The sequence below is a fragment of the Zalophus californianus genome, chromosome 11 (assembly GCF_009762305.2).
Source record: "Zalophus californianus isolate mZalCal1 chromosome 11, mZalCal1.pri.v2, whole genome shotgun sequence".
Taxonomy (NCBI): domain Eukaryota; kingdom Metazoa; phylum Chordata; class Mammalia; order Carnivora; family Otariidae; genus Zalophus; species Zalophus californianus.
The window spans coordinates 44057743-44073593 of NC_045605.1; the positions used below are offsets into that span (position 1 = coordinate 44057743).

Genomic DNA, 15851 nt, shown 5'->3' on the forward strand with positions numbered 1-15851 from the left:
AAATTTGCTTTGGTGCCAGAGAAACTGACTTTTGTTTGAACAAAAGATGTCAGCAGAAACTTACTATAAACAACAGTTTGTTTGAAATATGAGGAGCAAGGAGGAGGATGCATTTCAGAAGCCTGATAACTTTAGAGCCAGATTAAGGGGATTTTTCAGATCAAAAATTGATTACATTTATTTCTAGAGAGTCTGATGCAGTTACTCATGGTTCCCAAGGATTCTTGAGCTGGGTTAATGGGGGCATATTCTGAATGCCTCACTACAAAATAACTTGAGTCCAGTGAAGTTTCATGAAGGGTAAGAATATTTCAGGGATCCTTAATAGTTTGGTTTTTGTTTTCTGAAGTTGGATTTTTTTATCTGATCATTTCAGTTTATCTAAATTTTGTGTTCCGAACATGTGATGTTTGACTATACCATTGACTGTTAATAGAAATTCAGTATTATATGACCCCCCCCCCGCTAATACACTAAAAATGTAGAATAAAGATTATTTTGGAGATTTGAATAAAGTGGTTCAGTTGCATCACCAAAAAAAATATATATATATTACCTTCAATTACATCAAGAGGGTAACTGGCGCTACCTTATTTTTGTTGGCAGCTCTTCTAATAAGCTCTACAGATATAACCACGAGTTTGTGAAAGCAATCAATACCATTCAGAAGTCTTGGACTGCAACCAGATACACGGAATATGAGACTCTCACCCTGAGAGACATGATGAGGAGAGGTGGTGGCCAGAGAATCCCAAGGTAATAAAGCATATCCCTTTATCACTTCACTAATAAAGCTGTTTGTGTTGAATGCCACCCTTCCTTCCAACCTGCTGTCCCTGGTTTGCCCACCATTTTATTAGTCATTGCAACCTAAACTTTTTAGGGTATCTTTGTTCCGACTGTCCTCCTCTCCTTTCCATAGATCTCTGGTGCTCTCTGAGTCCTGTTGATGGGTCTTGCTTTCACAGCATCTGCCATTTCCATCATTCCCCGGCCATTTTCTCTACACCAGTGTAGGGTTTTGTCATTTTTCTGCTGCATTATGGATCAGCCTTCCACATCCTGTCTCTCTAGTCCTGTCCCTTCCAGCCCCCATTCTCAGCCATTCCCTAAAATGCTAGTTTCATCTTCCTGTATCTGGCTATGGCTGTGCTGCCACCTGTTATCTCATGAATACATTTCACCGGGTAAGCCATCTAAATTTGACCACGCCTATATTAGTACCATGACTTGTTTTCAAACAAGATGACACACAATTACCGAAATCTTTGCTTTCAAGTTACCTCTGTTCATGCCACTCCCTTTGCTTCAAGTATCCCTCACCTTGCCTACAATAACTGTCAGATTTGTCACCTGTAAAAAATCTCAAAACCCTCTCTGTTATAAGGTCCAGCAAAAAAATTCCTTCTCATAGATCAATGTACCTCTACTACCCTCAGCCAGAATTGACACTTCCCATCTTTAGCTTACATACTCCATGTCATACTTCTTACTTTAGGAGATGGGGTCAAAAATACTTTGAATTTACATAGTCAGGAATTTGGCAGATTTTTAAAAATTTCCTCCAAACTATAGCTGGATCTATCAGAATATATGGTCCCTTAACATGGGTTAAATGGCCAAGGATAGTCCTGTTCTGGGAGAAATTGGTATAACCGAAGGGCAGAGAACTGGAAACTAATATGGAGTCACCGGGACTCAATAAGCTAGTTAGGTTATTTTCCCTCTTAATACATTGAAACATTTTCCAGTTTTCAGAGAATACAATGATTATTTCTTAATATCTATAGAGTTTTGGTTCAGATTTTGTTTGAACAGGCCACTAATTGATTAATTAACTAAAATACATTTCTAATTTTTACATTTGCAGACTAATAATCCTAACACTCTGACATTTTTCAACTGCAAGGCTGTATGGAGAATTTTCCTATCTCAACTGATAGCATTCTCTCATTATTCTGCCCCTTTCTCAAAGGATCTCGTACAGTATTTCTCAAAGTGTATTCTAAGGAATTTCTAGTCCATGGGACACTCTGGTTAATGGAAATTAAGAAAGGGAGCATGTTGTGTCCCTTCTCAGTTTCGCTAAAGTGATGGAGCATGTGTGAGACAGGAAGTCGAGAACTGTTTAGTGAAAATCCAAAGGAGCGTGAGAGGAAGAGGTGTCAGCATTTGGTCCTGGAGCTCCCGCCTAAAAGATCTGAGCCTTAGACATAATTGCTTGGCAGTGCATCATGGGCCATGCTGCTTTTACCTTGATGCCCTCCACCCAACCACTTTTATTTTAGGAAAGGGCTAGCTTTATGAAGGGCTGCTTTTAAGGTGAAGTCTCCATAGAAATTTAAAGATCGAAGATAGAATTGAGTGAAATGGGAAATACCGAAGCAAACATTGTGGTCTGGCTGTCTGGTTTTCATTAGCATTTTTGTATATAAATTAGTCCTCTTAGAAGAATCCAGTAACATAATAGAATCTCTCAGAAATTCTTAACATGAGGTTTAGGGAGTCATTGAGACTGCCAGAAGTGTAGAAAAATATATTAGGTATGGTCATCTGCCTGAGTTCAGAGCTTTCACCAGATTCTTAAAGAATCTAGACCCAAATGATTAAGAGCCTATAATGTATAGTGCACCGGTAATGTTTGCAGTCTTGTCTGTCTCACCAATTCCTCTTTCACTCTTCATTTTCACATCATTGAGACTGATTGTTTTGTGATGTTAAACTCTTTGACAAATGTCACACAGCTAGTAAGTGGTGAAACCACTTGTAGGAGATCAGTATGACCCTAAGATACCTGCTCTGAAATTACATTTTGCTACCAAACTTCAATTCCTTCGTTATCTTTTAAATTACTTAGTGTATCCTTAAGTACATACAAAACAATCGGTTAATATCTGTTGATTGATCAAATCTTTTGGCCTCTCAGTGTGAGATCCCAGAAACTCTTTATTCAGTTCTAAAATTGTTCGTACCCTAATTTTTACTTATAAATCTTAAAGGAAGTATCCAAGATTTGTTTCTTGGTTTGATTTTTCCCCTGCCCTATATATACAGTTTTCATGGTGCATAGCTTTTTTATGTACCTTGGTTATTCCATGGGTATTATCCAAGTTGTATGTTTTATAACATTACAACTTCTTTTTATTTGTGATTCTAATTATTGTTTCATGTCTCTTAATACTGTCCTCCATATGGTCAAATAGCACCTCATGTTCATCTCTGTGTCATATACAGCTTCCAGCAATGTCCCTGGCTTAGTTAATATTTTAGTGAAAATTGACATTTCTTTATGGAATGTGCTGTCTATTTTTATAATTCTCAAGGTTATGATGGCTATTAATATGTGATTCTTTTTTCTCTCCCTCTATTTTAGCTCCCTTCCATTGTGTCCTAGCCTTGACTTAACAGCCTCTCTAAAGCATGTGCGGAAGGGAGCTCCTTGGAAGTAGTTGCAGAGGACACGAAGAAGTCCAGAAAGAATCTTTACCAGTGACTAAATTGGAACCTGGTATAAAGCACAGGATAACCACTGAAAAGTTAGAACAGTGCAGTCTGGCTATTGCCAAGTTGAATGAGAAATCCAAGTAGTTACAGGATCAGAAAGATACACATTATCAGGGTATAATAGTAGTGTCCTAACTACAGAATTGATGGAGCCTAGGAGTGAGTTTTCCTTGGGGGTTCGTGAGCCCGGGCTGCTGTGGGAGCAGTCCTTAAATTAAGAGGGAAAAACTCCTGAAGGGATTTCTTCTAAACAGGGGCAATAGGCAGTTTCAATGGAGCAGCGCAAAGACCTGGAACACTGAAGTCATGTAGCTGACTTGGGAAGCACCCAAGAAATCTAGTGTGTCTAGAGCTAGAATGCTGTTTGTTTTTCACTGCTAATACAGAGAAGCTTGTAGAACAATTTTCTCATTTCCAGACAATGTGTCTATCCATCGTTCCAGGCAACTCTGCTTTTCGTGTCTTACTTTGCAACCATATCGTGTAGGCTGCAGGTCAATAATGATGAAGCATTTTTGTCTGTTGTTGATGGAGCTGGTCAGTCTACTTTGTACTTAGACCTCTAATTTCTGTGCCTGCTTCCCTTCTTTTCCAGCTGCCTCATCATCACTACCAGCCATCTCCTGAGTCAAACCTCGGTAGTTCCTCTCTTTTCCTTCATAGGCCATCTTTAACTTCCCATGTGTCTATTTTCTTGGCCAAAATCTGTTTAAGAAAATGCAGCTATTTAAGCATACTTAAAATAGCATCTCTGTGATGGACAGAACCAGTGTCATTTCATAGAAGAAAGTTAATAGATCCTGAAAAAGACACAGATAATGAAAGCCACTGACAAAACTTAGTTGTATAATTGACACATTGCATAATGGACACGTTGTGTAATGGAAACTCTGATGGGACAAGTGCTCTTTGGGCCTGAATCTGGATTCTAGGCAGCCAGGTAGCTGAAGTCACGGAATTAAAGGTGAGGAAGTCATCCTCAATGGAAAGACTCTATATTGAAGTCAGATGTGTATTTCCATCCCAGGCCCAAACCCGCACCCCTGACCACTGACTTACAGGAGAAGATGTTACGTTTGCCAGCATCGTGGGATTGGAGAAACGTTCATGGTACCAATTTTGTTAGTCCTGTTCGAAACCAAGGTAAAAAGGTCTGATTTTTAATTTATTCATTCTGAAATGTTTATTGAACATTTACTATGTTCCAGGCTCTTTGGTAGATTCTGGGGATACAGAGATGCAACAGGCATGATCCACTTTAGTAAAGAAATGGAATATATTTGGCCAACGGCCACCTCTTCCTTTTTGTATCCATCATAGACTTGGATAATAGATAATCTCTCCAGCTGAGCCCAGCATTCTTGAGTATCCTTCTCAAAATACGTTCTAGCTAGCTAATGAAATTAATCAGTAATAGGTAAGACAAACTCCTCTGCCCTCCCCAGTAGGAGAGACTCATGTAGAAACAAAGGATTGCATAGAATTAAAATTGGTCTTCCTTCTACAAGTGGTTTGGTGGAATCCTTCTTTGCTACTTGTCCATCCATTCTCCACCTCCCCCTGCCCCCCATCATTTAGTTTTTAGTTACTGTAAGAGCCCAGAAAAATGGATCCTTTAATTTTTTTTTTCTGGTAAAGCAAATTTTTTGAGCTGTGTAAAGGACCTTTTTAATTCACTTTATGTCAGAACATGACATACGATGCTAAGTATTAACCCCACTTCCTAAATGGTGGCCTTGCACAGCCCAGATTTACCAAAAGTATCACTCTAATTGCATTTTACCTATTATTTTTGGAAATTTGATCCAGTATGAGTAGATTTAATAACTCTTCTTCTAATAGTACTTGATAGCAAATTATCTTGTTATCCTAAATTTTAGCCAACAATGACTCGGAGAATCATTTATACCGTACTCAGGTTTATTCTAAGCTCATTTTGAAGATAATTATAGTACACATGACTGATTTGTTACTATAAAATAGGTGTAGTATTTGCTGTCTGGAAACATTCTGATTAGTGTCTCCTGAGATGATTATAAATTAATAACACCCAAAGATAAATTGTCCTTCCCCTTTCCTAGAAACTCAATGACAATCAGCCCCTCTGACTGCTCAGCATTCACCACCAGCCCTTCAGTTCCATGCTCGCTGAATTCTTGCCAAGTGTTCTGAGCATGTGGAGCTTTGAGCAGGTCTTGGAGCAGCCAGCCAGCTGCATTCCTGTCCTACAGATGACATCAGAGATCTCATCTCTTTGTCTTTGCTTTTACAAGTTCTTCTGGGACTCTTCAGCTCTAGAGAAATTATGGATCCTGAAAATTCTCCCCTGCCTTTCCTTTCCTGGGGAGGGCTTCTTTGGAAAGGAGGGTTAGGAAGTGAGAGAACTTTGAAGGTAATTGAGGAATGAATGGGAAGTGAAATTAAAGGGTTGATGTTAAGAGAGGATTAAAATTTACTCTGTCATCAAACAGATTCCCTGTACCTATCTGACAGGATTAAGTAAATAATGCAATGTCAAGCATTGATTATTGAAAGCCTGGCACGTGGCTGCTTTTGCTATATTACAGAGTGTTTATAGAACATCTAACATGTGTTAAGATTTTTTTTAATGGCTGGGGATATAAAGACAACTGTGGCATGGCTCTCAGCCTAGGGACTTGCAGTTTAGCAAGATCTGCAAGCAAAATATTAAAATACCATAGGGTAAATACTTAATAAAGTGTTGTTTTTTTTTTTTAAATTCATCAGGAGCATAGGAGAAGGTCAAAAGAGAAGCTTAGTTCCACTCACTTCCCGAAAGATACAATTGACTGATGACAAGACAATAATTCAGGGGCAGAAATTAGACTTTTTAAAGCCAAATTCTTTGACATTGGTTTTCTTGTAGCTTGGCAAAAGCTGTTGTCTCTGATTTCCATATTGTTTGAGTGCTATAAATATGATTTGTACAGACATGGGCAATTTTTAAAGGTTCCTCTTTTGACTTCCTTTTGTTTTTTTGCACTTTAGGTTGGGGAAAAATTAGTTATTTTCTCTTCTTAAATACGGGGCTACTTGGAAATTTCCATTCACTTTAGGAACACCAGCATTCTAGAAAACCAGAATTCAGAATTACCCAACTTAAGGGAATTCACAACTTTTCTGTATTCAGAGAGCAAATCAAGATTAAGGGAAAAAAGAAATATTGGGAGGACAAATGAGGTTTTACCTTTATACTTGAAATCAGCTTTAAGCACCAGCTGTGTAGCTAGATCTCTTCCAAGTGTGAGAGGGAGGAGAAGCTAGGAAATTGGAAGACTTGGACTTTCTGGATTCTTCTCCCCACTATGCTGTCTTTATTTATGATTGTATCTTCAGGAGAGAAGGGGAGTGTCTCTCAGGTCACATTAGTTAGGAAGTGCAGTGTTTTCCTACTGTCTAAACTCTAGTTCATTTAAGCCTTGTTCTAAATACCATCTGTACCCTTAGAGCTGGAATGCAGACACCTCACACTCTGTTCCACGCTGTTCATTTTACACACAAGATAAAAAGAGATGCCAGGAAGGTCCAGTGATATGCCCAGGGTCCCACGGCCGAGTGATGGGCTGAGGATGAAGACTCCCGATTCCTTACTCTTAGCTCAGCGTGCTCTCCCCTGTAGGGAAGCTGCAGCCTAACACTGTTAAACCACGTGAGAATCATCCTGTTTACCTATTGGGGATTGTGGAAATATATTTACTGCAGACCTCTGGGTCAGATTCCCCTTATTCTTTATTACGCTCTAGTCTTCTTAAGGGATAATAGTCCTTTTACAATCTACATTCTGGCCTTGACTGTTTGAAAAGAGGCATTAATTTCCTTGGCAGCTGACACCTTCTTCTGGGAACGTCAGTGGCTTGAGGAAGGTCATCTCTTTACCTCATTCCCCTGGTTTCTCTGTTCACAGCACATTCTGAGTCCTTGGATGGACACATGGCCTTGCCCTCCCACAGTGCTGGATGGTCCCATGAGGAGCGTTCCATGCTTAGTAGCAAGAGTGATTATTTCTGTGGCCACCGTGGTTCAGGAAAGCTGGATGACCAAAATGGGGCCATTTCCAGATACCTGGGAGGTTATTTATTAGAAGACACATGAAAGGAACACTGGCTTTGTCAGTTTACTATTGATGATCTAGTTCTTTGACACTCTATCGTTTGAAAGAGGGGTTCCCAAGGATAGTGTTACTTGGATGGTTCCAAAAACAAATTGTGCCAGTTAACTTTGGCATGGTTAGTGACTAGATGATGGGGAAGAAAATTTGAAAATTCTTTAAAGTAGATGCAGACCTATGAACTGAAAAGAGCACAAGTTGCATTAGGAGACACTTAGCCACTAGCACCTGCCATCTGTTAGTTTTGGGACTTTGGACAAGTCATTGCTTCTTTCTGAGTCTCCGTGTATACATTATCAAGTCAATAGTACACTAGATGAATTTAAGATCCTCTCCCAAGCGTTTGTCCTAATCTTCATAATTGAGGTGATCTCTTGGCAGCAAAAGCAGTAGAAGGTATGGATAAATCTGAGCTATTTATAGGGAAAAGTTTGGGGAACATCTGAAATGGAAGAGTTAAAGGGTAGTTAAACTCTGATAGACCCTAGTCCAGGACCTGTGGTGGTGTTGAACCTCGCCAGAGGGCTCCCAGTAGGTTCTGCCTCCCTGGTAGCTTAGAAACAAGGAAAGGTTGACTGCTTCCGATGAAGTCACTCTTTTTCCTCGTTGTAAATATGTGTCTACTTGTTCCTAATTTGAGTCTTCTTTCTATAAACATACATGGAGTTTCTTCATTGCATCAGGCACGTAGATGAAGAAGGCACATGTCCTATGTACGCTCAAGGAAATTCACAGTTTAGTCTGAGGAAAGCAATATAAGTAATTCAGGAAGAGTTTAGGATGTTGGAGGCTGAGCATACAGTGTCCCGGCTTTCGTTTGCACTCAGGGAGGAACATGAATCGACATTACCTGGGGAAGGGAAAAACAGTGCCCTGATGGTATTCTAATGCATTGTGTTCTTTTGAATACTTCTCTCTCTAAGGAAGGCAGTACTAAATTACTAAATTCAGATTTATTAAAGAGAACAAAGGCAACACTTTGCGTAGGATGATTTTTTTCATGTAATGCTGTCCATTAATCTTACTGTATGTGCATAAGGGAGTGCTCACCATTCAAATAATTTGGTAAATAATATATTAGTGCATTGAATAACATCAGTTGTGTATAACTACATTTAATACCAATGTTTGGGATTTGGTACAAGCATATCTCCATGTAGAATTTATATCAGTGGTAGAGGTAAAAGAGGCTCTATAGTAATAGAGATATTAAAATTATGTTCATTTTTTTTCTAGAATTATAACAAGTTGAAATCCCAGCTTTGTTACATGCATGCCATATTTTCTTAAATGTATGTATGTATTTACCCACATCTGTTGAGGAAACACAGAAAGATAATATTGTCCATATAAATTACCTCATAACAAAACATTCTTCCTTCTCTTGAAATAGCAACTATATTCCTAGCATGTGCTTCTTAAATACATTTATTTTGTCTTCAACAGAGCATCCAGGTATTAAAGCAGTTCTCTTTTCCCTGCTCCCCGACCTCCATTCAGCTACTCTTCATGTTCTTTCCTCCAGGGGACACTTTTCAGGGAACCACAGCTGCACTGCTCTTCCCCTTTTTCCCTTAGAACCAGTCTGTTTTCAGTTTCACTACCTCCATCCTTAGAGTTTTACTTCCTCATTGGCCACCTTAAATACCATATCCATCATTATAATTTTAATCTCACCATTTATAATTATAATCTCTTACTTTTCTCGGACTTTGTTATATTTTGCCTCCTGGACCGTGGGTAAATTGAACTTTTTCTAATATGCCCATACCTGAGCCATTCTTTGGGTTCGTTCCCCCCAACAAGCAGCTTTAGAAAATACTGCTCTTGAGGGGCGTCTGGGTGGCTCAGTCAGTTGAGCATCCTACTCTCAACTTTGGCTCAGGTCATGATCCCAGGGTCCTGGGATAGAGCCCCAAGTCCTGGCTCTGCATTCAGCAGGGAGTCTGCTTCTCTCTCTCCCTCTGCCCCCCCCATGTGTGTGTGCTCGCTCGCTCTCAAATAAATAAATCTTTAAAAAAGGAAAAGAAAAGAGAAAGAAAATGCTGCTCTTGAGATACTGAAAAGCTCAGCTCACATGTATCCCTCCATAGTTTTCTCTGAACTGAAAGGCTCCACGTGCTGTGGACCTATATCATTTCTTCATTATCAAGAATACTATCAAATGAGACCAGAGGAGTTTTTTGGGTTTCGTTTTGTTTTGTTTTGCCTCCTAAAATAGTCTCAAGGAAAGCCCCATGTAGTAACATTTGTCTTTTGGTGAAAAAGCTGAGATCTTTATGTTTGCCTATAAGGTTAATAGTATTTCTCCATTGAATCTTCTATATTGGGCTGATCCTCATGAACAACAACAGCAACACTCAATATAAATATATTACTGTATCTCTCCACTCAGATTTGTCTGTGTTTCTTTGCAAGTGCTTCAGAGTTCCCTTTGGTTACATATCTTTCCTTTCAATCACCAGCATCATGTGGAAGCTGCTACTCATTTGCTTCTATGGGTATGCTGGAAGCAAGACTCCGAATACTAACCAACAACACGCACACCCCAATCCTGAGTCCGCAGGAGGTGGTCTCTTGCAGCCAGTATGCTCAAGGTGAGTGTTAAATTTCAGGCACTGTTCACTGGGGTGCAGTTGGCCATTGTCGGCAAAGGTAAAAGGATGGTGTAGTGGAGAGCGTGGTGTCCAGAGTCGGAGCACCTGAGTGCAAGTTCTGGAGTTCAATCCTTATCACTTACTAATGAGTGGTTCTCATGGAATTCACTGCACCATTCAGCAAAATGTCAGTAGTTACTACGTATTGAATGAGCACTAGCTCTTTGGAGCCTTTTATGTACATTATCCAACAATGCTCAAAACCCTGAGAAGTAGATATCCCTGTTTATTGCCAGGGGACAGACATGAAGTTGTTCTATAATATTTTGAAGGCCACATAGCTTCTAAACATTAGAGTTTCAGTTCCAACTAAAGTTTCACTCCAAAACCAAATTCATATTAAAACCACACTCACACTGGTTCCCCCTTTGAGAAAGTGACAATTCTGTCCTTGGGCTTTCAGAACAGGCCCTGTGTAATGATGCAGAAAGCCCAGCTGCAATTGATTTAGAGCAAAACATTCTCATTTTAAAGTTTTCTGCTGTCATCTCCAGATTTGGCCACTAGAAAGTGAAACTGCTTAGGAATGATTGTTTGTCATTGGGCCTTTTAGTCCCTTCTGAAATATTTATTAAACACCAACAGTGTGACTTCTAGGCCCTGGGGACTGAGTATCAGAGACAGTCCTTACCCTCATGAAGCTTTGAAGTGAGGAAAGGAGAAATTAAGTAATTAAAGGAACGTTGAAGAAAAAATATAGGATTATGGACGTGTATAATACAGCAAGGACTGGAGGAGGGTAATGGGGACCGGATTTAGACCTTGTTCACAGGGGGTGATCAGAGAAGACTTCCTTCAGGAAGAGCCATGTTGTGGTGTCTGGCTATTTAATAATGACTATAGTAGCCAACTTTTATTGCTTTTACATTAAGTAACTAATTTAATCCTACAGGGAAGGTTCTAGTCCTATCTGTATTTTACAGATAAGTGAACAGAGGTACAGAGAAGTTAAATTCTTTCCACAGTTTAGGATTTGAACCTCCATGGTCAGGCTTCAGAGCCTCCCCATGTAACCACTATGCTATAGTTACCTTCCACACCAGGTGCCAAATAACTGTTCATGAGATGGGGATGAGAGAATAGTTGGCTAGAGGGCTATGGATGAATGAACGAAGTAACATTTAAGCTAAGAACAACTCCTGAGTATAACAAAGAATTAATGGAGTAGAAAAGAAAAAAAGAAAAATGGGACCATTTCTTCTGTGCCCCTTTCTAACAGAGGGGTAATAATAACTGTGTGTTATTCCTCCTCAGGCTGTGAAGGTGGCTTCCCGTACCTCATCGCAGGAAAATATGCCCAAGATTTTGGGCTGGTGGAAGAGGCCTGCTTCCCCTACACAGGCACTGATTCTCCGTGCAAACCGAAGAAGGACTGCCTCCGTTATTATTCCTCCGAGTACCACTATGTGGGAGGTTTCTATGGCGGCTGCAACGAGGCCCTGATGAAGCTCGAGCTGGTCCATCACGGGCCCATGGCTGTTGCTTTTCAAGTCTATGATGACTTCTTCCACTACCACACAGGGATCTATTACCACACGGGCCTACGAGACCCTTTCAACCCCTTTGAGCTGACGAATCATGCCGTTTTGCTGGTGGGCTATGGCACTGACACAGCCTCTGGGATGGATTACTGGATTGTTAAAAACAGCTGGGGCGCCAGTTGGGGTGAGAATGGTTACTTCCGGATCCGCAGAGGAACTGATGAGTGTGCCATTGAGAGCATAGCCATGGCAGCCACACCAGTTCCTCAATTGTAGGGAGCAGTTCCCAGCCTTTTAAACTGTAAAAGTCACAAGACGAGGGCTCCTGGGTCACTCAGTCAGTTGAGCATCTGCCTTTGGTTCAGGTCATGATCTCAGGGTCTGGGGATCGAGCCCCAGGTTGGGTCCTGCACTCAGCGGGGAGTCTGCTTCTCCCTCTACCTCCCCCGCACCTGCCTTCCCGATCATGAGTGCACGCACACTCTCTGTCTCTCTCAAATAAATAAAATCTTTAAAATAAAAAAAAAAAGATTTTTGTAAGTGTTCAGGTGATAGAGATTATAGAATTCATATGTGTGCTTAACAGGTTTCTCCATTGACCCTTTCAGTTAGACTTATGGTTATTACTTATGTAATAAGTATTTTGAAAACAAAGAATTTGAGTGTATTTCAATTAAAAAAACAAACTATGAACCTCTATGATAAGGGGTATACTCAAATAATGACTAGTTAACCCTAAAATTATTCCATGGATATTTGATGAGCTAGAGGCCAAAAATAGAAATCAGTTTTGATAAAGATCTGGATACTGATTAAACTTTCTTTTGGTGTATCTTGCATCTGGAAGTATTGGTCAGCCTTCACTGGGTGAGCATTTGTAAATTAGTGAGAAGTTAGCAGTTTAGATTTGGGCTGATCTTGGATCTCCAAGGGATATTTCACAGTGATATGAAATCTCTTTGTGGGGTTAAACAGGTGGCATCTATTAGAAATGATGTGACAATCAGGCAGATTAGGTGGTCAGAGTTCTAAAACATAAGCAAAATCCACAAGCCTCTTGGAGCCGGTAGGGACCGTAGAGCTCATGGGATCTATTCCTCTCTTTGCATGGAAAGAATGATTAGCTTAGAAAAGGGCACGTGACACGGGTCAGGTCACACAGGTGGTAAATGACTGGGCCTGGGTAGAAGCAAGATCTTCAGACTGAGTCTCAGCCCTTTCCACCAAAAAAATCAAAAATGACTGGAGATACTAGGTGTATACTTGGAAATTTCACGTGTTAAGCGTCAGAGTTTTGTCTGAAGCCTCGACTTTTTGTATTGCAGTTCACTACAATGACGTCTTTTCTCTCCTTGCTGGAATATGCCCCATGTGTAAGGTGTGGCTTCTTGGGTGTCCTGGCGCACTGCCACATGCCTTTGACTCTCTCACCACATGATGACTCAGAAGCAGACGCAATGAATGGCAGGCAGAGCCAGGGTGCTTGTCATGTGGAAGGCCTCCAAGGAGCTATGAATGCCGTCTCAGTCTTACTTTATTTCTCGCTTTCCTTGTTGCTATTGTGAAAGTGTAAATAGCCTTTGAAATCAAGCATGAATTTACTTTTCACTAGAACTTTTAGAGATATTACCTGTCAGCTTAACCAATAAGGTATTATTTAACAGGAAAGCAGGAGCTTATCCTCTGGTTTTCCACCTGCATTGCTATCTGCTCACCCCGATGGGAGTAAGTCATGAAGATGCAGGGCACCCGTGCTTGTGCACAATTTCATGAGAACCCTGGCCGAGCTCGTAAGGAGAATCATTGCTGATATCATTCATAAAATACTTTGGGAAATATTGAAAGACTACATAGAGGTGTGAACCTAACTGGTGATGGGAAACAATTCTCATAAGCATGATTAGTTGACAAGCAATGGTTCGAGGAGACCCTAAATTTCTTGACATTACAAGAGGGATTACCCAGAACGAGAGCTCAGGTTCCACTGCACTTCAACCTGAATTTATCTGCTATGGGAGTCTGCTTTTCCTGTTTCTAGATGACAGATCACTGCTTCATCCCCAGTGGCAGAATTCATTAAAGATGGTGACTAAATGGAACATCACAGTTCCTCAAGCTGTGTGATTAAACTCTTAAGCTGTAGAAAAAACAAGTTTCGTAATCTAAAACTGTTTCTATTGGTGCTACTAGAACATGGAATCAGAGTCTGTTGATGGGTGGAGCTCTGCAAAAAATGGAATGGGAACTCGGGCTAACCTCCCCAAAGACCTATCCAGGAGAACAACAGTGTTGTATGTGTGGAGACACCACCACCCATAAAGGAAAATAAAGTTTTAGCTGGGCAGTCAAGCACAAGCATGGCATTGACTTGGGTGCCTGGTGCCTGGATCAGCTTTCTGGCTCTGCCTCATATAAGCCATAAAGCCTGAGGCAGTTTCCTTAACCCACATGTGCTTCAGGTGCCTGAACTGCAGGATAGATAACCCTCCCTGTGTGAGCTCTCCCTCTAAATCCTTGCTGTTGCAATGACGGAACCAAATAGATTTGTACTTTCGGATGCCATTGTTTGCCTTACTTAAGTTCAAGCCTTTCACCATCCCAAGTGGGGAAACCGAAGTAGATTCAGATAAGGCAGTTTCCCAGCCAGGCATACTTGCTCACTGACCTCTAGTTGACCTCTAACCACCAAAGCCTAGAACTGGATAGATCTGAATAGTAAGGGATATACATGTACCTACTTCACAGAGTTTTCTGAGGGTTAAATGCCTTCCTAATATGTAGAGCATGTAAACAGTGCTTGGAAGATAGGAGAATGTAAATATTAGTTATTACTCAAGTCTTCCTTTTCTAAATTCAAATTATAAAATAATTGTTTGCTATGAGGAGGCAGCTAAGACATGTTCTATTAATAAACAATCTATGAGAGTAGAGGAGCTAATGAGATTCTTTTAAGGAAGAAAATCTATAGAAGAACACTAGCATAAAGAAACAAACCTTCAAAAACTTGAGGGAGATCATTTTGAATTTTTTGGTACAGAGGTTTTTTTGTTTGCTTGTTTTTAAGATTTTATTTGAGAAAGAGCACGAGCGGGAGGGGCAGAGGGAGAGGGAGAGAGTCCCAAGCAGACTCCGTGCTCAGCGGGGCTTGATCTCACACCCCTGAGATCATGACCTGAGCTGAAACCAAAAGTCGGACGCTTAACCAACTGAGCTACCCAGGCGCCTCTTGGTACAGAGGTTTTTACATCCTTCACCACATGAGTGCCTCTGTTGCTACCCCTGTCGAGAGAAAAACAGTGAGAGGCCATCAAGTTTGGAAGGCTATGGCTGAGAAAAAAGTCACTGCAATTTTAAAGCAAAAAAGACTAAGGTTAATCTAAGGTTGTAATATGTTTATTTTCCTATTTTGGATTTTCCAGTAAAGATAAGGTAAGCATAATAGAGTCACAAAACATTAGTGCTGGAAGATTATCTGGTTCATCTCTTGTTAAAATAAAAATGGGCTTACAGAGGGGAAGTAGCATACCTGGGGCTCTAGTTAATAATGCTAAGTCTAGATTCCACTGAATCCAGAACGTTCTACTGTTCCTGCTGCCTCCCAGTTACAAAAGGAGAAAGAAATCCATATGTTGCGAGACACATAAGCTCACCTTGTTCTGTAAAATCATTTCTAAGTTGTTTTCCAGCTTTCAGAAATCCTATTATCTCTCAGGGGCAAGTACTCTAAGCTTCAGTCCACGTGTGGTGGTTTGGAAGGCTTAATTTAACAGTTGTCCTCTAAATACAGCGATATTAATATTTCTATGTCTTAACTGTAATAAAGATTTATTTCTGGCCTAAAGTTAAGTGGAAACTTCCTGACCATGACTGGAAAGCTTTAAATGTATCAAAGTCTTTTGCTCTGACAGGAATTGGGTGGACTTGAAATTGAATATTGGTAGTGGGTCAGTTAGCCACTGGGCCTTCATTTCATCAGCTGTAGAACACTGGCCTCATTGAACCGTAGTTGTGATTGAAAATGTGAAATCACCTGGACTGTAAAATAATTGAAACCTCAGCAGACCCGCCTGTGCTACAGAA

At 40.4% G+C, this 15851-nt stretch overlaps 1 protein-coding gene across 1 annotated transcript in view; it reads left to right on the forward strand.

The window, feature by feature from the left end:
* Positions 1–15606, forward strand: part of CTSC (cathepsin C) — a 38640-nt gene extending 23034 nt beyond the window's left edge. The window contains exons 4-7 of the mRNA XM_027579271.1: positions 607–756; positions 4532–4647; positions 10099–10230; positions 11545–15606. Coding sequence (XP_027435072.1) covers positions 607–756; positions 4532–4647; positions 10099–10230; positions 11545–12047 — 901 coding nt within the window. The 3' untranslated portion in view covers positions 12048–15606. The remainder of the gene's footprint in view (positions 1–606; positions 757–4531; positions 4648–10098; positions 10231–11544) is intronic.
* The last annotated feature ends 245 nt before the right edge of the window (positions 15607–15851 follow it).